At 43.0% G+C, this 22,490-nt stretch overlaps 1 protein-coding gene across 2 annotated transcripts; it reads right to left on the bottom strand.

The window, feature by feature from the left end:
* Positions 1–231: 231 nt before the first annotated feature.
* Positions 232–22,480, bottom strand: LOC106585063 (REST corepressor 3). Of its 2 annotated transcripts, none has more exons than XM_014170827.2 (12): positions 22,244–22,480; positions 22,076–22,132; positions 21,583–21,660; positions 21,422–21,474; positions 20,896–21,057; positions 20,494–20,618; positions 20,329–20,407; positions 13,506–13,727; positions 7,182–7,259; positions 5,794–5,851; positions 5,445–5,689; positions 232–2,924 (listed from the first exon to the last, which is right to left on the bottom strand). In XM_014170827.2, the coding sequence occupies exons 1-12, from the start codon at positions 22,365–22,367 to the stop codon at positions 2,574–2,576; spliced, it is 1,632 nt and encodes a 543-aa protein (XP_014026302.1). In that variant the 5' UTR covers positions 22,368–22,480; the 3' UTR covers positions 232–2,573. The 2 variants fall into 2 exon arrangements, with proteins under 2 accessions (XP_014026302.1, XP_014026312.1); XM_014170837.2 differs by having other exon boundaries at positions 5,622–5,689.
* Positions 22,481–22,490: the final 10 nt, after the last annotated feature.

Raw genomic sequence — 22,490 nt, 5'->3', positions numbered from 1 at the left:
TTGTCCCTTTTTTATGCATCCACAGGTTTAAAATGGTATTTGCTGGAAAATGAGAGTTGAAAATGGAGAAGTTTCTAGTTATTTTCAAGTACATTGTGATAATTTAACTATAGGCTACAGTTCACGGAGCTAGTAGTTCTATCAAACGTCATAGTGGTGCTTATAATACTGCTGTATTACACGTTTGAGCATATGGAAATGTAATAAGTGGTCAAAAATAACATGCATACATTTAGAAATTTTGAGCACATTGATACTGCTTTTTAATATAACAAATACATTACAACAGAATCATGTAGGCCCTAGGCCTAGTAAGTCAAGACCACCAAGAAGCACAGCTGATATTTTTACATGCATGGCAAAACTGCTTGAATCAACGTTGTTTCCACGTAATTTTAACCAATATAAAACTGATGAATCAACGTGAAACTGACTGTATTTGCAAAAAGTCAACGTAAGGGCATATTTTTTCCCCCCCAACCTTTAACCTAAATCCAATGGCATGGTAACCAAAACTAGATCAACTGATGTCTTTGCCCAGTGTGGAGGTATTATTTACATAAGCCTATGCTTTTTAACTATACTACTTAATTGCATTTGTTTAGAATTATTCCACAGCAGTTACATTGAGGCGTGATGATTTTGGGAAACCATTAAATTGTCAATTAGGCATATCATATGCCTTCCCTGTGGCTCAGTTGGTAGAGCATGGTGTGTGCAACGCCAGGGTTGTGGGTTCGATTCCCACGGGGGGCCAGTACAAAAAAACAAAAAAAATGTATGAAATGTATGCATTCACTACTGTAAGTTGCTCTGGATAAGAGTGTCTGCTAAATTACTAAAATGTAAATATCAAATAGCGAAACAATGCTGGATGCTGATAAAATGATAGGCTAAAGTAGACAAATCAATTAAAGGCAAACTATGCAACAATTCCAAATGTGTGTTTTTCATTTAAGTGCTACATTTATAGTTGTATATTTGGGATTGCACTAGTATGCTATATTTTTGGGGCAATATTCATTTCAATTTAAGCAGGCAGGGAAACGTAATAATTTACTATGACAACATAGGACAAAGACAAACCAAATAAATGTACTACAATAGACATGGAATTGAAAAATGTTTGAAAGATGCTTGATTGAAATGCAAGTGCAACGAGAGACCGAAATAATGGCAAGCGAATAGCATAGTAAACACAATGTCATGTATTTTTAAGGCAAAATGCAAGTCCTCAATGTCCATGATTATACTTACTTCTGGCCACATTATTTCCACAGGAAAGGATTAATGACTCAGTGTATTAGTGGTTTAAAGGTAATTTAAGTTCGCATTTCAACATGTTAAAGCTTGTCACCATGTACAGTAGTGAATTGGCCTATTTCTTCCTCCATTCCTTAACAGTGATTAGGCAGAATTTGAGAAATGTTCCAGAAATCTTCCAACCAGGATTTCTGGAGAACATATAACATTTTACGGAATCTTTCAACCCCGAACATGAAGTGGCACTAATTAATTCCCAAAACTTGGTAAAAGAAACTATTGGTCATAGCTGGACAGACAACATAAAACAAAATGTTAGAAATATTTGAATGGATATGTTAGGGACTATGCCACATCTTACACGGGGAATTACTGATAGGCGACTGTTAAAACCACGCTTTTGGATTTAGTTATGATCATCACGGTTTAAAATTAAGCAAACAAATGACACAACTGTACAGAAGTCAAACATTTTGTTCTTCAATATATCTTAAATGAAAATCATTTAAACAAATTCCTGAAAATGTGGCTCACTGACTACAACAATCAATTCACTGACAGTGACATCCTCGTAGCTTAATATTACATTTAAACAAGTTAATTTTATTAACCGGTTCATCATTTTTTTCAATAGGTTTCTTCCAGTTTAGATCAATTCAATCACGTAAATACAGTTGTCCTAGACGTGTAAGAGCACTTACACAATGGTTATTATTATACTGGACATAGGCAAAAATCAGTCAAGTCCATAGCACCGAGTAGAAAAATAAATAATGCTTATATAAAAGATAAACGTCTATATTCGCTCAAAGAACAAATATGCGTTACAGCAAATCAAAGAATCCAACAGAAATATGGCAACGCCACCTTTTCACTAGTTGTGTGTATTGTCCATCATAGTGTCTTCAATATACCTTTTGTTTATATACTACTTGCAAATTTTGCCAGTTTGTAAAATATACATTAACCAGAAGCCAAGAACACTTTCAAAAAGGACCAATGCTTCTAGTAAATCTTTAACATCACCAACACATAACATCTAAGCAAGTCTATTAAAGATGAGTGAATAAAAAAAAGTGATTTCAAATAAATAAAAAAACTAAGACCTAACCTAATATACATCAACTTTAAAAACTTCAACGGTTTTACTTTTCTCATTAATATACATAATTTCCTCATAACAACCAATGATCGACGACCTTCAGGAAAACAACAGATCATTGTCAAGAAAAATACAAGCAAACAAACGACCAAGTAAAAAAAAAAACAACCACGATTTTTCAGTTTTCTTCCTTCGCCATTGGACACACTCAGTGCAGCGTGGAGGAGGACGGCGTCTCCAATGGGATGCCCACCAGGGTGGGGAGTGGCTGGCTGGAGCCTGGGCACCCTGTGGAGGTGGAGACAAGCGGCCGGGGATTGAGGCGCGGGGGCGCGGGGTTGGAGGGCCGGATGAGTGGGGGGGGCTGGTTGAGCACGGGCCGGGGTTGGAGGAAGCGGGCCTGCTGCTGGAGAGGGGGCGGCTGCCTGTGGAGGGCTGGGGTGGCCGGCAGGGAGGGCCGTAGGAGCGGGGGCGGCTGGTTGAGCGAGGTTCCCGACGACGTCACCAGTGTCTGGAAAGTTGCAGCGGGAGAAGGGCCTGACGAGGGGGTCACCTGGCCCTGGAAGAGAGAGGCGTGAGTTGGGATTTCAGACCAAAACACAGATGGGCAATACATTACAGCATACAGTGCATTCGGAAAAGTATTGGGATCCCTTGACTTTTTCCACAGTGTTACATTAGTCTTATTCTAAAATTGATTTAAAAAAATGTATTCTCCTATCTACACACAATATCTATAATGACAAAGCAAAAACAGGTCTTTAGAATTTTTAGCAAATCTATTAAAAACAAATACTTTATTTACATATTATTCAGACCATAATGAAAAAGCAAAAACAGGTCTTTAGAATTTTTGGCAAATCTATTAAAAACATAAATACTTTATTTACATATTATTCATTAGCCTCCCTATGGCTCAGTTGGTAGAGCATGGTGTATGCAACGCCAGGGTTGTGGGTTCGATTCCCACGGGGGGCCAGTATGGGAAAAAAAAAAGTATGAAATTAATTGAAATGTATGCATTCACTACTGTAAGTCGCTCTGGATAAGAGCGTCTGCTAAATGACTAAAATATAAAAAATATTCAGACCCTTTGCTAAGAGAATTGAAATTGAGCTCAGGTGCATCCTGTTTCCATTGATCATCCTTGATGTTTTTACAACTTGATTGAGTCCACCTGTGGTAAATTCAATTGATTGTGCTGTTCCAAATCATGTCCACACACCTGTCTATGTAAGGTCTCACAGTTGACAGTGCATGTCAGAGGAAAAACCAAGCCATGAGGTCGAAAGAATTGTCCGTAGAGCTCCGAGACAGGATTGTGTCTAGGCATTGAAGGTCCCCAAGAAAACAGTGGCCTCCATTCTTAAATGAAGGACGTTTGAAACTACCAAGACACTTCCTAGAGCTGGCCGCCAGCCAAACTGAGCAATCGTGGGAGAAGGGCCTTGGTCAGGGAGGTGACCAAGAACCCGATGGTCACTCTGACAGAGCTCCAGAGTTCCTCTGTGGAGATGGTTGTCCTTCTGTAAGGTTCTCCCATCTCTGCAGTCCTCCACCAATCTGGCCTTTATGGTAGAGTGGCCAGACAGAAGCCACTCCTTAAAAGGCACATGAAGCCCCCTTGGAGTTTGCCAAAAGGCACCTAAAGACTCTGACCATTACAAACAAGATTCTCTGGTCTGATGAAACCAAGCTTGAACTCTTCGGCCTGAATGCCAAGCATCACGTATGGAGGAAACCTGGCACCATGCCTATGGTGAAGCAAGGTGGTGGCAGCATCATGCTGTGGGGATGTTTTTCAGCAGCAGGGACTGGGAGACTAGTCAGGATCGAGGGAAAGATGAACAGAGCAAAGTACAGAGTGATCCTTGATGAAAACCTTCTCCACAGTGCTCAAGACCTCAGTCCAACAAGACTATGACCCTAAGCACACAGCCAAGACAACGCAGGAGTGGCTTTGGGACAAGTCTCTGAATGCCCTTGAATGGCCCAACTAGAGCCCGGACTTGAACATGATCAAGCATCTCTGGAGAGACATGAAAATAGCTGTGTTGCGACGCTCCCCATCCAACCTGACAGAGCTTGAGAGGATCTCCAGACAACAATGGGAGAAACTCCAAACACAGGGGTGCCAAGCTTGTAGCATCATACCCAAGGACTCAAGGCTGCACTCGCTGCCAAAGGTGCTTCAACAAAGTACTGAGTAAAGGGTCTGAATACTTATGTAAATGTGATCAGATTTTTATTTTTTTTATAAATTAGCAAACATTTCTAAACCTGTTTTTGCTCTGTCATTGTGGGGTATTGTGTGTAGATTGTAGATTTGTTTTGTCGAGATCGGTGTGGAAGAACTTGACTGGCCTGCACAGAGCCCTGACCTCAACTCCATCGAACACCTTTGGGATGAATTGGAACGCCAACTGTGAGCCATGCCAAATCGCCCAACATCAGTGCCCGACCTCACTAATGCTCTTGTGGCTGAATGGAAGCAAGTCCCAGCAGCAATGTTCCAACATCTAGTGGAAAGCCTTCCCAGAAAAGTGGAGGCTGTTATAGTAGCAAAGGAGGGACCTACTCCATATCAATACCCATGATTTTGGAATGAGATGTTCGACGAGCAGTTGTCCATACTTTTGGTCATGCAGTGTATTTGTATTAGATTATTTTCTATACTGTATAGCATGGTCATCTACCACTGCTTATGAAATAATACTTAGCTACACATCATGCAAGGAGTAAAAGACCATTAGTCAACCACATTCAGATATTCTACAAGTTATCAAGTCAATGGGAAATTTGTAGAATAATAAATTGTGAATTGAAAATGTAGTGTTTTGCATATTTCCCCCCCAGGGTGTGAATGTCCACATGCAACTAACATTGTTAGGAACTGCTTATGACATCTTATGCCCTGATTATAATGTTAAGACACTTTTTTTATGGAGGAATTTTTATGAAACAGTGTTAGGGATTTGTTGGGCCAACTCCCATAGCTAACTATAGCGAAATCACAGAAGGGGTTTCTGGGAAGGTAAAAAAAAAATTGTTTTAGGGGAATAAAGGAACGCTCCACCACCTCCTCCTCCTCTTCGTCCGTACTCTTCCCAGAAGGGGTGTTGGAGCTGTTCTTCCCCTCCTCGCCAGAGGTGGCAGTGTCACCGTTGGGGGTGCCAGTTCCCTGCTCCGCCTCCCACTCCTGCAGCACCTCCTCCAGGTTAAACCGGCGGCGGTAGTTCACAAAGAAGTTCTTTACCTGCCCTACCGTCTTATTACCGATAACGTCGGCAATGGCCTGGAAGTCTTTCCCGTACTTGCGGACACCTGGTGAAACAACAAATATTCTGAAATTGCACAAGGTAAACAGACTGGCGGGCCATGGACAAGAACATTCGCTGACTACAAACGCACAAAGAACGTAGGTTTACCTTGAACTGCCAGAAGCTGTTCGTCTGTTGTCCAGCGGGCATTAACTTTTTGGTTGCACTAGAACAGACAAAGAATACCTGATATTATACACTGAACAAAACAAATGTAACAATTGCAAAGATTTTACTGAGTTACAGTTCATAAGGAAATCAGTTCATTTAAATTAATTAATTAGGGCCTAATCTATGAATTTCACATGACTGGGAATACAGATGTATCTGTTGTCTCAGATAGCTTAAAAAAAAAGTAGGGGCATGGATCAGAAACCAGTCAGTATCTGCCGCGACCACCATTTGCCTCATGCAGCGCGACATCTCCGCATATAGTTGATCAGGCTGTTGATTGTGACCTGTGGGTGGGTGTGCGAAGTTGCTGGATATTGGCGGGAACTGGAACACGCTGTCGTGGGTGACATGTCTGGTGAGTATGCAGGTCATGGAAGAACTGGGACATTTTTTTAGCTTCCAGGAATTGTTTACAGATCTTTGCGACATGGGGCTGTGCATTGTCATGCTGAAACATGAAGTGATAGTGGTGGGTTGAATGGCAAGATGATGGGCCTCAGGATCTCTTTGCTATCTCTGTGCATTCAAATTGCCATAGATAAAATGCAGTTGTCCGTAGCTTATGCCTGCCCATACCATAACCCCCCACCATGGGGCCCTGTTCACAACGTTGACATCAGCAAACCGCTCGCCCACATGACGCCATATATGCTGTCTGCCATCTGGCCGGTACAGTTGAAGCTGGGATTTATCCGTAAAGAGCGCACTTCTCCAGTGTTCCAGCAGCCATCGAAGGTGAGCATTTCCCCACTGAAGTTAGTTACGATGCCAAACTGCAGTCAGGTCAAGACCCTGGTGAGGACGACGAGTTTCATCAGCTGTCGGGGTGGCTTGTCTCAGACATTTCCGCAGGTGAAGAAGCCGGATGTGGCGGTCCTGGCCTGGTTACACAAGTCTGCAGTTGAGGCCGGTTGGACTTACTATTAAATTCTCTAACACAACGTTGGATGCCACTTATGGTAGAGCAATGAACATTAAATAACCTGGCAACACCTCTGGTGGACATTCCTGCAGTCAGCGTGTCAATTGCACACTCCCTCAACTTGAGACATCTGTGGCATTGTTTTGTGACAACTGCACATTTTAGAGTGGCCTTTTATTGTCTCCAGCACAAGGTGCCCCTGTGTAATGATCATGCTGTTTTAATAAGATTTTCATTTTTTTATTAATTTGTAAACATTTCTACCTGTCAGGTGGATGGATTATTTGGCAAAGGAGAAATGCTCACTAACAAGGATATAAACAAACTTGTGCACACCATTTGAGAAATAAGCTTTGTACTAGGTCCCTTTCTCACTGAAATCTAAACATTTGGCACATACCTCCGGCAGCCTGAAGTCATCAATGCCCGCTTCCATCCTGTGTTTCAGACCACTGTTCAGTTGCTTTGCATTTTGAACCTGTGGGATAAATTCATAGTGCCTTCAGAAAGTACTCACATCCCTTGACTTTATCCACATTTTGTTGTTACAGCCCAAACACAATACCCCATAATGTCAAAGTAGAATTATGTTTTTAGAAATGTTTACAAATTAATAAAAAAATGAAAAGCTGAAATGTCTTGAGTCCAAGTATTCAACCCCTTTTATGTGCCTAATAAGTTGCATGGACTCACTGTGTACAATGTGTTTAACATGTTTATTAAATGACTACCTCATCTCTGTACCCCATACATATACAATTATCTGTAAAGTCGTTCAGTCGAGCAGTGAATTTCAAACAGATTCAACCACAGAGAGGTTTTCCAATGCCTCAAAGGGCACCTACTGGTACATGAAAAAATAAATAAAAATAAAAAACAGACGATGAATATCCCTTTGAGCATGGTGAAGTTATTAATTACACTTTGGATGGTGTATCAATACACCCAGTCACTACAAAGATACAAGCGTCCTTCCTAACTCTGTTGTCGGAGAGGAAGGAAAACTCGGGGATTACAGCATGAGGCCAATAGTGACTTTAAATGGCTGTGATCGGAGAAAGCTGGAGATGGATAAACAACATTGTAGTTACTCCACAATACTAACCTAAATGTCAAGAGTGAGAAGGAAGCCTGTACAGAATTGTTTTCTCAAACATGTGTAATAGTATAGCTTCCGTCCCTCTCCTTTCCCCTACCTGGGCTCGAACCAGGGACCCTCTTCACACATCAACAACTGACACCCATGAAGCATCGTTACCCATCACTCCACAAAAGCCGCGGCCCTTGCAGAACAAGGGGAACAACTACTTCAAGGTCTCAGAGCGAGTGACGTCACCGATTGAAACGCTATTAGCGCGCATCCCGCTAACTAGCTAGCCATTTCACATCGGTTACACTCACCCCCCTTTTGACCTCCTCCTTTTCCGCAGCAACAAGTGATCCGGGTCAATAGCATCAATGTAACAGTATAGCTTCCATCCCTCTCCTCACCCCTACCTGGGCTCGAACCAGGGACGCTCTGCACACATCGACAACTGACACCCACGAAGCATCGTTACAAAAGCCGCGGCCCTTGCAGAGCAAGGGTAACAACTACTTCAACAACTACTATTTTCAACCATGGTGGTGGCTGCATCGTGTTATGGGTATGGTTGTCATCGGCAAGGACTTTTTTTGGAGGTGGATAAAAAGAAACGGAATAGAGCAAAGCACAGGCAAAATCCTAGATCAAAACCTGGTTCAGTCAGCTTTCCAACAGACACTGGGAGATAAATTCACCTTTCAGCAGGACAATAACCTAAAACACAAGGCCAAATATACACTGGAGTTGTTTACCAAGACGACATTGAAAGTTCCTGAGTGGTGTAGTTAGAGTTTTGACTTAAATCAGCTTGAAAATCTATGGCAAGACTTAAATGGATGTCTAGCAATGACCAACTTGACAGAGCTTGAAGAATGTACAATATTTGCATTTCTTTTTTTTTATCTCTTGGACTTACCCAGAAAGACTCACAGCTTTAAAATCGCTGCCAAAGGTGATTAATACGTGTTGAATACATGTATTCAAGAGAATTTAAGAAAAATAAAACACTAACATTCTTCCACTTTGACATGTAAATCATTGACAAAAAATTACAAATCCTTTTTAATCCCACCTTGTAACACAAAATATCGAAAAAGTCAAGGGGTGTGAATCCTTTTCTAAGGCACCGTACATATGCTTAGAACACCACAATGCAGTAAGTAGTGCCGATACACTACATGAACCAAAAGTACATGGACAGTTGCTTGAACATTTCATTCCACAGTCATGGGCATAAATATGGAGTTGGTCCCCCTTTGCTATAACAGCCTCCACTCTTCAGGGAAGGCTTTCCAATAGATGTTGGACCATTGCTGCGGGGACTTGCTTCCATCTAGCCACAAGAACATTAGTGAGGTTGGGCACTGATGTTGGGCGATTAGGCCTGGCATGCAGTCGGCGTTCCAGTTCATCCACAAGATGTTCGATGGGCTCTGTGCAGGCCAGTCACGTTCTTCCACACCGATCTTGACAAACCATTTCTGTATGGACCTCGCTTTGCACGGAGGCTAGATCAAGCTGAAACAGGAAAGGGCCTTCCCCAAACTGTTGCTACAAAGTTGGAAACACAATCAACTAGAAGGTAATGGTGTGCTGTAGCGTTAAGATTTCCTTTCACTGGAACTAAGGGGGCTAGAGCCCGAACCATGAAAAACCCCAGACCGTTATTCCTGCACCAAACTTTACAGTTGGCACTATGCATTGGGGCAGGTAGCTCCTGGCATCCGCCAAACCCAGATTCGTCCGTCGGACGTGAAGTGTGATTAATCACTCCAGAGAACGCGTTTCCACTGCTCCAGAGTCCAATGGCGGCGAGCTTTACACCATTCCAGCCGATGCTTGGCATTGCGCATGGTGATCATAGGTTTGTGTGCGGCTGCTTGGCAATGGAAACCCATTTCATAAAGCTCCTGACAAATAGTTATTGTGCTGACATTGCTTCCAGAGGCAGTTTGGAACTCGGTAGTGAGTGTTGCAACTGAGGACAGATGAATTTGACGCGCTTCAGCACTCGGCAGTCCCGTTCTGTGAGCTTGTGTGGCCTACCACTTCGCGGCTGAGCTGTTTTTGCTCCTAGATGTTTCCACTTCACAATAACAGCGCTTACAGTTGACCGGGGCAGCTCTAGCAGGGCAGAAATTTGATTAACTAAATTGTTGGAAAGGTGGCATCCTATGACGGTGCCACGTTGAAAGTTACTGAGCTCTTCGGTAAGGCCATTCTACGGTGAATGTTTGTCTATGGAGATTGCATGGCTGTGCTCGATTTTATACACCAGTCAACAATGGGTGTGGCTGAAATAGCCAAATCTACTAATTTGAAGGGGTGTCCACATTTGTGTATATATACAGTACCAGTCAAAAGTTTGGACACACCTACTCATTCAAGGGTTCTTCTTCATTTGTACTATTTTCTACATTGTAGAATAGTGAAGACATACAAACTATGAAATAACATATGGAATCATGTAGTAACCAAAAAAAGTGTTCAACAAATCATAATATATTTTAGATTCTTCAAATAGCCACCATTTGCCTTGATGACAGCTTTGCACACTCTTGGCATTCTCTCAACCAGCTTCATGAGGAATGATTTCAATTAACATGCGTGCCTTGTTAAAGTTAATTTGTGGAATTTCTGTCCTTCATGCGTTTTGAGCCAATCAGTTGTGTTGTGACAAGGAAGGGGTGGTACAGTGCCTTGTGAAAGTATTCACCCCCCTTGGCATTTTTTTTGGGGGGGGGGGTTTGTATCATTTGATTTACACAACATGCCTACCACTTTGAAGATGCAAAATGTTGTTTTTTTTTGTGAAAGAAATAAGACAAAAAAAATAGAGAACTTCAGCGTGCATAACTATTCACCCCCCCAAAGTCAATACTTTGTAGAGCCACCTTTTGCAGCAATTACAGCTACAAGTCTCTTGGGGTATGTCTCTATAAGCTTGGCACATCTTGCCACTGGGATTTTTGCCCATTCTTCAAGGCAAAACTGCTCCAGCTCCTTCAAGTTGGATGGGTTCTGCTGGTGTGCAGCAATCTTTAAGTCATACCACAGATTCTCAACTGGATTGAGGTCTGGGCTTTGACTAGACCATTCCAAGACATTTAAATGTTTCCCCTTAAACCACTCGAGTGTTGCTTTAGCAGTATGCTTAGGGTTATTGTCCTGCTGGAAGGTGAACCTCCGTCCCAGTCTCAAATCTCTGGAAGACTGAAACAGGTTTCCCTCAAGAATTTCCCTGTATTTAGCGCCATCCATCATTCCTTCAATTCTGACCATTTTCCCAGTCCCTGCCAATGAAAAACAACCCCACAGCATGATGCTGCCACCACCATGCTTCACTGTGGGGATGGTGTTCTCGGGGTGAGGAGAGGTGTTGGGTTTGCGCCAGACATAGCGTTTTCCTTGATGGCCAAAAAGCTCAATTTTAGTCTCATCTGACCAGAGTACCTTCTTCCATATGTTTGGGGAGTCTCCCACATGCCGTTTGGTGAACACCAAACGTGTTCGCTTATTTTTTTCTTTAAGCAATGGCTATTTTCTGTCCACTCTTCCGTAAAGCCCAGCTCTGTGGAGTGTGCGGCTTAAAGTGGTCCTATGGACAGATACTCCAATCACCGCTGTGGAGCTTTGCAGCTCCTTCAGGTATGTTTTTGGTCTCTTTGTTGTCTCTCTGATTAATGCCCTCCTTGCCTGGTCCGTGAGTTTTGGTGGGAAGCCCTCTCTTGGCAAGATTGTCGTGGTGCCATATTTTTTCAATTTTTAATAATGTATTTTATGGTGCTCCGTGGGATGTTCAAAGTTTCTGATATTTTTTTATAACCCAACCCTGATCTGTACTTCTCCACAACTTTGTCCCTGACCGGTTGGGAGAGCTCCTTGGTATTCATTGTGCCGCTTGCTTGGTGGTGCCCCTTTCTTAGTGGTGTTGCAGACCCTGGGGCCTTTCAGAACAGGTGTATATATATACTGAGATCATGTGACAGATCATGTGACACTTAGATTGCACACAGGTGGACTTTATTTAACTAATTATGACTTCTGAAGGTAATCGGTTGCACCAGATCTTATTTAGGGGCTTCATAGCAAAGGGGGTGAATACATATGCACGCACCACTTTACCATGTTTAAAAAATATATTTTTTCATTTCACTTCACCAATTTGGACTATTTTGTGTACGTCCGTTACATGAAATCCCAATAAATTCAAATTACAGGTTGTAATGCAAGAAAATAGGAAAAACTCCAAGGGGGATGAATACTTTTACAGGGCACAATATACAGAAGATGGCCCTATTTGGTAAAAGACCAAGTCCATATTATGGCAAGAACAGCTCAAATAAGCAAAGAGAAACGACAGTCCATCATTACTTTAAGACATGAAGGTCAGTCAATGTGGAAAGTTTCTTCAAGTGCAAAAACCATCAAGCGCTCTCATGAGGACCGCCACAGGAAGGGAAGACCCAGAGTTACCTCTGCTGCAGAGGATAAGTTCATTAGAGTTACCAGCCTCAGAAATGGCAGCCCAAATAAATTCAGAGTTCAAGTAACAGACACATCTCAACATCAACTGTTCAGAGGAGATTGCATGGATCAGGCCTTCAAGGTAAAATTGCCGCAAAGAAACCACTAAAGGATACCAATAAGAAGAAAAGACTTGCTTGGGCCAAGAAACACGAGACCAGTATGACCAGTGGAAATCTGTCCTTGGTCTGATGAGTCCAAAGTTTAGATTTTTAGTTCCAACTGCTATGTCTTTGTGACGCAAAACAGGTGAACGGATGATCTCTGCATGTGTGGTTCCTACGTGAAGCATGGAGGATAGGAAGTGTGATGGTGTTGGGGTGCTTTGCTGGTGACACCATCAGTGATTTATTTAGAATTCAAGGCACACTTAACCTGCATGGCTACCACAGCATTCTGCAGTGATTCGCCATCCCATCTGGTTTGCCCTTTGTGGGACTTATTCGTTTTTCAACAGGAGAATGACCAAAACACACCCACAGGCTGTGTAAGGACTATTTGACCAAGGAGAGTGATGGAGTGCTGCATTAGATGACCTGGCCTCCACAATCACCCAACCTCAACCCAAGTGAGATGGTTTGGGATGAGTTGGACCGCAGAGTGAAGGAAAAGCAGTCAACAAGTGATCAGCATATGTGGGAACTCCTTCAAGACTGTTGGAAAAGCATTCCTCATTAAGCTGGTTGAAAGAATGCCAAGAGTGTGCAAACTGTCAAGGCAAAGTGTGGCTACTTTGAAGAATCTCAAATATAAAATATATTTAGATTTGTTTAACACCATTGGTTACTACATGTTATTTCATAGTTTTCATGTTTTCACTATTATTCTACAATGTAGAAAATAGTCAAAATAAAGAAAAACCCTTGAATGAGTAGGTGTGGCCAAACTTTTATATATATATATCTTGTGTATTTATCTTTTACTTTCAGGATACAGCCAAAGATTCTTAAGCACTAAGGCGGCAGGTAACCTAGCGGTTAAGAGGACGTTAATTGCTCCTATACGTGTAAGTTGCTCTGGATAAATTACTAAAATGTACTGTGAAAAAGCCTCAACTCAACACCTTGAGGACCCAGGTTGCCCTGCATTGAGACCAGAATCCCCAACGCTCACCTGTCTTTTGAGGCCCACCAGCTCCATGTCCAGCTGCCGAAGGACGGTGTTGGCAGCGCTGGAGCTGCACGACACTGCCACCACATCCTCCTGGGTCAGATACATGCCCTTGGGCGGCCGGCACTTGGAACGCTGTGAGTGGTGCCGGTGCATGAGCGTCAGGTGCTCCCGTCGGCCGAGCCCAATCTTGGAGGAGCTCAGGGGCTGGGGCTCCGTGTGGCTCTGGAAAGGCGTGGGTAAACTTTCTATTAGCTGTCACAACTGTTCGTAACATCTATTGGGTCATTGTTAGGACATATGACATGACAACGGGGAGAATATTTTAAGAGGTATAATAAAAGGAAACGCCGCACACTGCTGTTCATGCTCCCAGGTGATTTTATTGATACGTTTCGACTCTTCGGTGTTCATCAGGCATCAATGAAAAATCACCTGGGAAGATGAAGAGCAGTGTGGCGCTCTCATTTTAATTGGTAATGAGTTCACCTATAACTGACGCACCTGCAAAAAAGTACCTGGATGTGTGGATTTTCTGAAGCTTTTGCAAGTTCAAAGAAGTGCCATATTAAAGTGAGACTCAGCGATATGAAGTTGCCATGAGCAGCACCATTGATATTCAGATGAGCGCAATGCAAGACTGTGCTCTCACAGTATCAGAGTATCTGCACATATGCATGGTAGAGTCCTGCACGGAGAGAGACCCGAACCCATCCCCGCCACATCAATTCCGAGCCCCATCCGATATCAAGTTAGATTTTTTTCCGCAACACGACCCGCCAGCATAGAATTGTTCCAAGAGCCGATCTATGACACGCCAAATAACATCAATTTATTTAAAAAAAATTATGACCAGAGTATTAGGCCATTTCATGATAAGCTGTAGACCACACTATCTACCAAGAGAGTTTCTGTATTTTTCGTAGCTGTCTGCATACCACCACAGACAGATGCTGGCACTAAAACCGCAACTCAATGAGTTGTATAAGGCCATAAGCAAACAGGAACATGCTCATTCAGAGCCGGCACTCCTAGTGGAAAGGGACTTTAATGCAGGGAAACTTAAATCAGTTTTACCTCATTTCTATCAGCATGTTAAATGTGCAACTAGAGGGAAAAAAGTCTAGACCACCTTTACTCCATACACAGAGACAAGTACAAAGCTCTCCCTCGCCCTCCATTTGGCAAATCTGACCATAATTCTATCCTCCTGATTCCCGCTTACAAGCAAAAATTAAAGCAGGAAGCACCAGTGACTCGGGCTATAAAAAAATGGTCAGATGAAGCAGATGCTAAATTACAGGACTGTTTTGCTGGCACAGACTGGAATATGTTCCTGGATTCTTCCGATGGCATTGAGGAGTACACCACGTCAGTCACTGGCTTTATCAATAAGTGCATTGAGGACGTTGTCCCCACAGTGACTCTACGTACAGTGGGGAGAACAAGTATTTGATACACTGCCGATTTTGCAGGTTTTCCTACTTACAAAGCATGTACTGGTCTGTCATTTTTATCATAGGTACACTTCAACTGTGAGAGACGGAATCTAAAACAAAAATCCAGAAAATCACATTGTATGATTTTTAAGTAATTAATTTGCATTTTATTGCATGACATAAGTATTTGATACATCAGAAAAGCAGAACTTAATATTTGGTACAGAAGCCTTTGTTTGCAATTACAGAGATCATACGTTTCCTGTAGTTCTTGACCAGGTTTGCACACAATGCAGCAGGGATTTTGGCCCACTCCTCCATACAAACCTTCTCCAGATCCTTCAGGTTTCGGGGCTGTCACTGGGCAATACGGACTTTCAGCTCCCTCCAAAGATGTTCTATTGGGTTCAGGTCTGGAGACTGGCTAGGCCACTCCAGGACCTTGAGATGCTTCTTACGGAGCCACTCCTTAGTTGCCCTGGCTGTGTGTTTCGGGTCGTTGTCATGCTGGAAGACCCAGCCACGACCCATCTTCAATGCTCTTACTGAGGGAAGGAGGTTGTTGGCCAAGATCTCGCGATACATGGCCCCATTCATCCTCCCCTCAATACGATGCAGTCGTCCTGTCCCCTTTGCAGAAAAGCATCCCCAAAGAATTATGTTTCCACCTCCATTCTTCACGGTTGGGATGGTGTTCTTGGGGTTGTACTCATCCTTCTTCTTCCTCCAAACACGGCGAGTGGAGTTTAGACCAAAAAGCTATATTTTTGTCTCATCAGACCACATGACCTTCTCCCATTCCTCCTCTGGATCATCCAGATAGTCATTGGCAAACTTCAGACGGGCCTGGACATGCGCTGGCTTGAGCAGGGGGACCTTGCGTGCGCAGCAGGATTTTAATCCATGACGGCGTAGTGTGTTACTAATGGTTTTCTTTGAGACTGTGGTCCCAGCTCTCTTCAGGTCATTGACCAGGTCCTGCCGTGTAGTTCTGGGCTGATCCCTCACCTTCCTCATGATCATTGATGCCCCACGAGGTGAGATCTTGCATGGAGCCCCAGACCGAGGGTGATTGACCGTCATCTTGAACTTCTTCCATTTTCTAATAATTGCGCCAACAGTTGTTGCCTTCTCACCAAGCTGCTTGCCTATTGTCCTGTAGCCCATCCCAGCCTTGTGCAGGTCTACAATTTTATCCCTGATGTCCTTACACAGCTCTCTGGTCTTAGCCATTGTGGAGAGGTTGGAGTCTGTTTGATTGAGTGTGTGGACAGGTGTCTTTTATACAGGTAACGAGTTCAAACAGATGCAGTTAATACAGGTAATGAGTGGAGAACAGGAGGTCTGTGAGAGACAGAATTCTTACTGGTTGGTAGGTGATCAAATACTTATGTCATGCAATATAATGCAAATAAATTACTTAGAAATCATACAATGTGATTTTCTGGATTTTTATTTTAGATTCCGTCTCTCACAGTTGAAGTGTACCTATGATACAAATTACAGACCTCTATATGCTTTGTAAGTAGGAAAACCTGCAAAATCGGCAGTGTATCAAATACTTGTTCTCCCCACTGTACATACCCCAACCAGAAGCCATGGATTACAGGCAACATTCGCACTGAGCTAAAAGGGTAGCGCTGCCGCTTTCAAGGAGGGACTAACACGGAAGCTTATAAGAAATCCCGCTATGCCCTCCGATGAACAATCAAACAGGCAAAGCGTCAATACTGGACTAAGATCGAATCGTGCTACACCGGCTCCGACGCTCGTCGGCTGTGGCAGGGCTTGTAAACTATTATAGACTACAAAGGGAAGCACAGCCGAGAGCTGCCCAGGGACACGAGCCTACCAGATGAGCTAAATAACTTCTATGTTCGCTTCGAGGCAAGTAACACTGAAACATACATGAGAGCATCAGCTGTTCTGGATGACTGTGTGATCACGCTCTCCGCACCTGATGTGAGTAAGACCTTTAAACAGGTCAACATTCACAAGGCCGTAGCGCCAGACGGATTACCAGGACGTCTACTCCAAGCATGCGCTGACCAACTGGCAAGTGTCTTCACTGACATTTCCAACCTCTCCCTGTCTGAGTCTGTTATACCAACATGTTTCAAGCAGACCACCATAGTCTCTGTGCCCAAGAACACTAAGGTAACCTGCCTAAATGACTACCGACCCGTAGCACTCACGTCTGTAGCCGTGAAATGCTTTGAAAGGCTGGTCATGGCTCACATCAACACCATTATCCCAGAAACCCTAGACCCACTCCAATTTGCATACTGCACCAACAGATCCACAGACTCCACACTGCCCTTTCACGCCTGAAAAAAAGGAACACCTATATGAGAATGCTATTCATTGACTACAGTTCAGCATTCAACACCATAGTGCCCTCAAAGCTCATCACTAAGCTAAGGACCCTGGGACTAAACACCTCCCTCTGCAACTGGATCCTAGACTTCCTGACGGGCCGCCCCCAGGTGGTAAGGGTAGGTAACACCACATCCACCACGCTGATCCTCAACACGGGGGCCCCTCAGGGGTGCATGCTCAGTCCCCTCCTGTACGCCCTGTTCACTCATGACTGCACGGCCAGGCACGACTCCTACACTATCATTAAGTTTGCTAACGACCCAACAGTGGTAGGCCTGATCACCGACAACGTTGAGACAGCCTATAGGGAGGTCAGAGACCTGACCGTGTGGTGCAAGGACAACAATCTCTCCCTCAACGTGATCAAGACAAAGGAGATGATTGTGGACTACAGGAAAAGGAGGACCGAGCACACCCCAATTTTCACCAAGTTCCTTGGCGTCCACATCACTAACAAACTAACATGGTCCAAGCACACCAAGACAGTCATGAAGAGGGCACGACAAAATCTATACCCCTTCAGGAGAATAAAAAGATTTGGCATGGGTCCTCATATCTTCAAATGTTTTACAGCTGCACCATCGAGAACATCTGACGGGTTGCATCACTGCCTGGTATGGCAACTGCTCGGCCTCCGACCGCAAGGCACTACAGAGGGTAGTGCGTACGGCCCAGTACATCACCAGGGCCAAGCTTCCTGCCATCCAGGATCTCTATACCAGGCGGTGTCAGACGAAGGCCCAGAAAATTGTCAAAGACTCCAGTCACTCTAGTCATAGACTGTTCTCTCTGCTACCAAACGGCAAGCGGTACCAGAGCGCCAAGTCTAGGTCCAAGAAGCTTCAAACAGATTCTACCCCCAAGCCATAACACTCCTGAACAGCTAATCAAATGGCTACCCAGACTATTTGTGTTGCCCCCCTCCCCTCTTCTATGCTGCTGCTACTCTGTTATTATCTATGCATAGTCACCTTAATAACTCTACCTACATCTACATATTTCTCAATTACCTCGACATCGGTGCCCCGCACATTGACTCTGTACCGGTACCCCTGTGTATAGCCCCGCTATTGTTATTTACTGATGCTCTTTAATTATTTGTTATTCTTATCTCTTACTTTTTTTTTTGTATTTTCTTAACTGCATTGTTGGTTAAGGGCTTGTAAGTAAGCATTTCACTGTAAGGTCTACACCTGTTGTATTCGGCGCATGTGACAAATAAAATGTAATTTGGTTTCCCTTCCCTGCATGAAAGAATTTGTCTGCATGTCTATTAAACATTTGGATAAAAGGAAACCATGCCATGAATTAAGAACGATAGCCTTAACTTATTTTCTTAATGCGTGCACATTGACAATTGAAATCGCTTTGAAAAAAGCCTTATAATTAGCCTTCTTACCTAATTAAAGCCTATAGGCGACATAACGAAACAATACCTTTACATTCAATATTGTTTAGATAATCAAATTGTTTAATTGAAACAAATAAACAATTCCCAGAATCGAATAAGCTATAGGCTGCAAAAATATATCCTACATTTATTTAGTAGGTTTAGACTTTATATAGCCTGCGTATGGTCTAAATGAACAAAAGCCTGAATAATTGTAGTAATTCATTGATAATTAACTGAATTATCGTAAACAAATACCTGCTTGCACTTTGCAGGCTGTGTGTCCATCTACTGGGTGGTTGTCCTCCTTGTCCACAATGACTACAAAATCCTTCCAAACCGGGGATTTCACTCGCGGAGCACCTGTTTCCACGATGGTGTAATCCACCATCATTACCTTTCTTTCCATTTCTCCTGTTACTTTAGCCATTTTTGCGTGAGCTAGGAGTCAGGGAAAATAAACTTGCGTGGTGGAAGGAAACGTAAGGTCAGCACGTGGACAAATTAGGAACGTTTCAACAACACACAAATAATGAATAGTTCCCTGCTCCATTCTCGCTGTGTGGCTGGTAGCCTAGACTATGTCTGGCTCACCGCTCACATAATGGAAATCGCAACAATTCAACAAGCCCCTGGGTTTGTAAAAAAAAAAGGTTGATTTAAAACTTTTGACCTGCAATATAATTGTTCTGAACTGCGATCCAACCCACGGGTTGAAAGACTTTTCATTCCACCTGCCAGAAATGTTTTTTTGCGGGTCAACAGTGAGTATCCAACCCGATGCAGGATTCTAGTGCATGGGTGTGCTTCTCACTGCTACAACGTAATAGCTATGGAACCAAAACTGTGTAAAAGTTTATTCTCGTGCTTCAAACGCTCTTTGTTGTTGTGGAAATCGGCCCTGTTGCGTTTACTTTATGCATCGCTTACTGTACATTTTTTGTGTGACCTTTGTTACTAACCCAATAACTAGCCTACGGATATTGTTGCACTCGCTTTATCCAGTGGTCCTAGGCCTAGTTACATGGTCTGTAACCTGAATGTGTGCATTTGTGAGAAATCAGCATTGGAGGACCGTGTTGGATGCACATGTGCCCAGGGAGACATCAATCTTATCTTGGTCCAGGGCTAGCTATGTCTCTCTTGACCTCGTGGTCATCCAAGTGGATTATCATTTGTTCAGATGGTGACGAAAATACATGCATTCAAAAAGGAAACCACAAACAAGTATGACTAAACTAAAGATTCAAAACTAAACGAAAGGCCTCTAGGCCACCAAACCAACTAGCAACCTCACAGCTTGCAAGCTGGGACACTGACAGATGATCATCCTTAATTCGCAGCACCTGACTCGCTTATCAAGCAGGCTCAATACCTGGACAAGGTTACTGCCACCTGGGGATGGAGTGTGGAAGTGTATCCTGGATAGTGTTTGTCTACTGTATATCCTAACACTAACCTTCCCGCTCACATCATAACACCTTGCATTTTATTTCACTATTTTCTTTGGCGTCTGTCTACGATACTACTCATTGTAAGTGAATGCTAGTCAGATTACTTTTTGATATATCCCAACTGCCATTCCATCAGTTTAAATTCTAAAGTTTAGATAACGTACCTCTTTTTTCGTCTCCTTGGTGGGGTCATAATCGCTATCGTTTGCTTCGATGGGGTTGGCCTCCTCCATTTCTTCATCACTAATGTCAAGAAACGCAAATCATTATTGGATTCCGACCACTTGGAATTTCACAGACAGTAGTAAAAGCCGAGCTACAACTCTTACCTTTCATCGTGGGCATTTCGGTTTGCCAGCTTTCTGGCCTGGCGGTCCATCAGGCTGGTTCTGGACCGGGTCTTCTTCCAGGAGTAGTAATACTTCACAAGGCTGGATATGGATTTGTCTGGTAACTACAACAGATGAGAAAATGGTACCAATCGATCATTTATACTTACATTAAAGCCGGGATTCAATCAAAGGCGCGTTGTCGACAAGCGCACTGCACTGTCGACAATGCGCCTTTTAAAAGCAATCGTTCACAGAGGTTGCATTCGGATGTCGGCTCAAGTGTAAATTACCATAAATTCAACTGCAATATTCATCCAGACTGCTTGTGTATGTTTGTATGAATAGTATACAGACACACATTCAAGTAAAAGATGCTGTATATTAATATATGTATGTTACCATTTGTTGAATCCTGTGGAAGCTTTTTCCGTGGAAGCTGAAGGCTTGTTCGAACAGCACCTTATCCTCCACGGTCCACTCGTCGGGGAAGGGGGTGAAGTTGGGCAGGTCTGCCAGGGACTTCTCAATGTTGTGTTTGTGCCAGAACAGCATGCCCAATGCCTGTGGGGGACAGCAACGAGTGGAATCTACTGAGAATGGACACCAGGCAGGTCTATGGGGCTTCACAAAGCCAGAAATGCTTGAGCATCAGAACTAGAATAGGTAGAGTAGGTATTCCCCTAAATAACACTTGAATATGTTATTTTTAAGTATGTCGTGGTAGTTTATTAATACATTGTGGGTCAAATTTACTGAGCTTTCACACAGTTGTACATTTTAGGCCTGTCGGGGGGATTGGAAAATGTTAAAATTGGGAATATGCTTCAATAAGTTTTTCATATGATTTTGAAAAATAAGGTGGATTCTCTGCATTGGTGAAAAAGCTTAGTAAAAGTGGCCCTAATAATCCTAAAAGCAGACATACCTGCTCAACATTATATCCATGCTTCTCTTTTGCAATGGCAATATATTCATCCACTGTGGGGAAAAATCATAGTTTAATTAAACTACTTATAAATATTTTTGTAAAATCAACTTTTAGTTGTCTTTAGAAATAAGATGCTTGTGAAATCCAAACGGACTTACATTTTGGGTCGACAATGGTGTGATATGGAGACCACACCAACATTCCCCCACTATCTTTATCACTGTACTTGGTAGAACCTACAGAAAAATATATAATTACATAATTAGAAAAAACACATTTTCATATAGTGTAATTTCATGTTATTTAACAGCCTAATTAAAGCAATACATGCAGGACTAAAGAGGCTGCTTTATTGTTGTTAATATTGTTTAGATAGCAACAAAAAGCCAATTCAGTTGAAGGAGACCAATAGCAGCCTAGCATGGGCAAGTATAGCCTCGGAATAGAAATGTGTTTCAAAACGCTTCTATAAACCAAACATGGACAACATCTTTCAATGGGCCCATAATTCTCAACACATCTGGCTCAATTCTGAAATAAAAGACTACTGACTATGGGTTGTAAAGTAAGAAGGTTCATTTAAATGTACTGTCATAACCTAGACCGAGGCTACCACCAGAATACAGTCAGGTAGATCAAGCATAACCTTACCAGGATCAAATTCTGGTATATTGGCTTGATAATCGGATCCCACACGCATTCCGACATCTGCAATTAGGAAAAATGTGTATAACACATTAATAGACACCTTTTCTGTTTTTCGCGTTCAAAATAATACATGCACAGTGTGACATGCAAAAGGAGTGTTCGAGGCTATACCGTGCTCGTCGTCACTGCCGCTCTCATCAGAAAAATGTCCATTCGATGCATTTGAAGGGCTTTTTGTTCCGTTAGAGCGTCCCTTTCCGAGATACTCCGACCCTTTATCCATCATCCCAGGCATTTTTACGTATCTTTGTGGGTTCTCCTCTGGAGAATACCTAATATAACCATGCAATGTATATTTTTTCACAGACTGTCTTTTCAATAACTCCCACAGCTACGCAGCTGTGACACTGTGCCACAG

The sequence above is a fragment of the Salmo salar genome, chromosome ssa02, assembly GCF_905237065.1.
Source record: "Salmo salar chromosome ssa02, Ssal_v3.1, whole genome shotgun sequence".
In the NCBI taxonomy this organism is placed as follows: domain Eukaryota; kingdom Metazoa; phylum Chordata; class Actinopteri; order Salmoniformes; family Salmonidae; genus Salmo; species Salmo salar.
Note: the sequence above shows the minus strand (reverse complement) of the source record. Positions and strands in the feature narration are given on the sequence as shown.

What these genes read in the sequence shown, in the direction of transcription:
- LOC106585063 (XM_014170827.2), bottom strand. Translation starts at nt 22,367, where the DNA reads ATGCCTGGGATGATGGATAAAGGGTCGGAGTATCTCGGAAAGGGACGC. An exon ending in TGGTGGGCCTCAAAAGACAG is followed by an intron (nt 7,260 to 13,505) that starts GTGAGCGTTGGG and finishes TTTATCCCACAG; the next exon opens with GTTCAAAATGCAAAGCAACT. An exon ending in CGGACGAAGAGGAGGAGGAG is followed by an intron (nt 2,925 to 5,444) that starts GTGGTGGAGCGT and finishes TCTCTCTTCCAG; the next exon opens with GGCCAGGTGACCCCCTCGTC.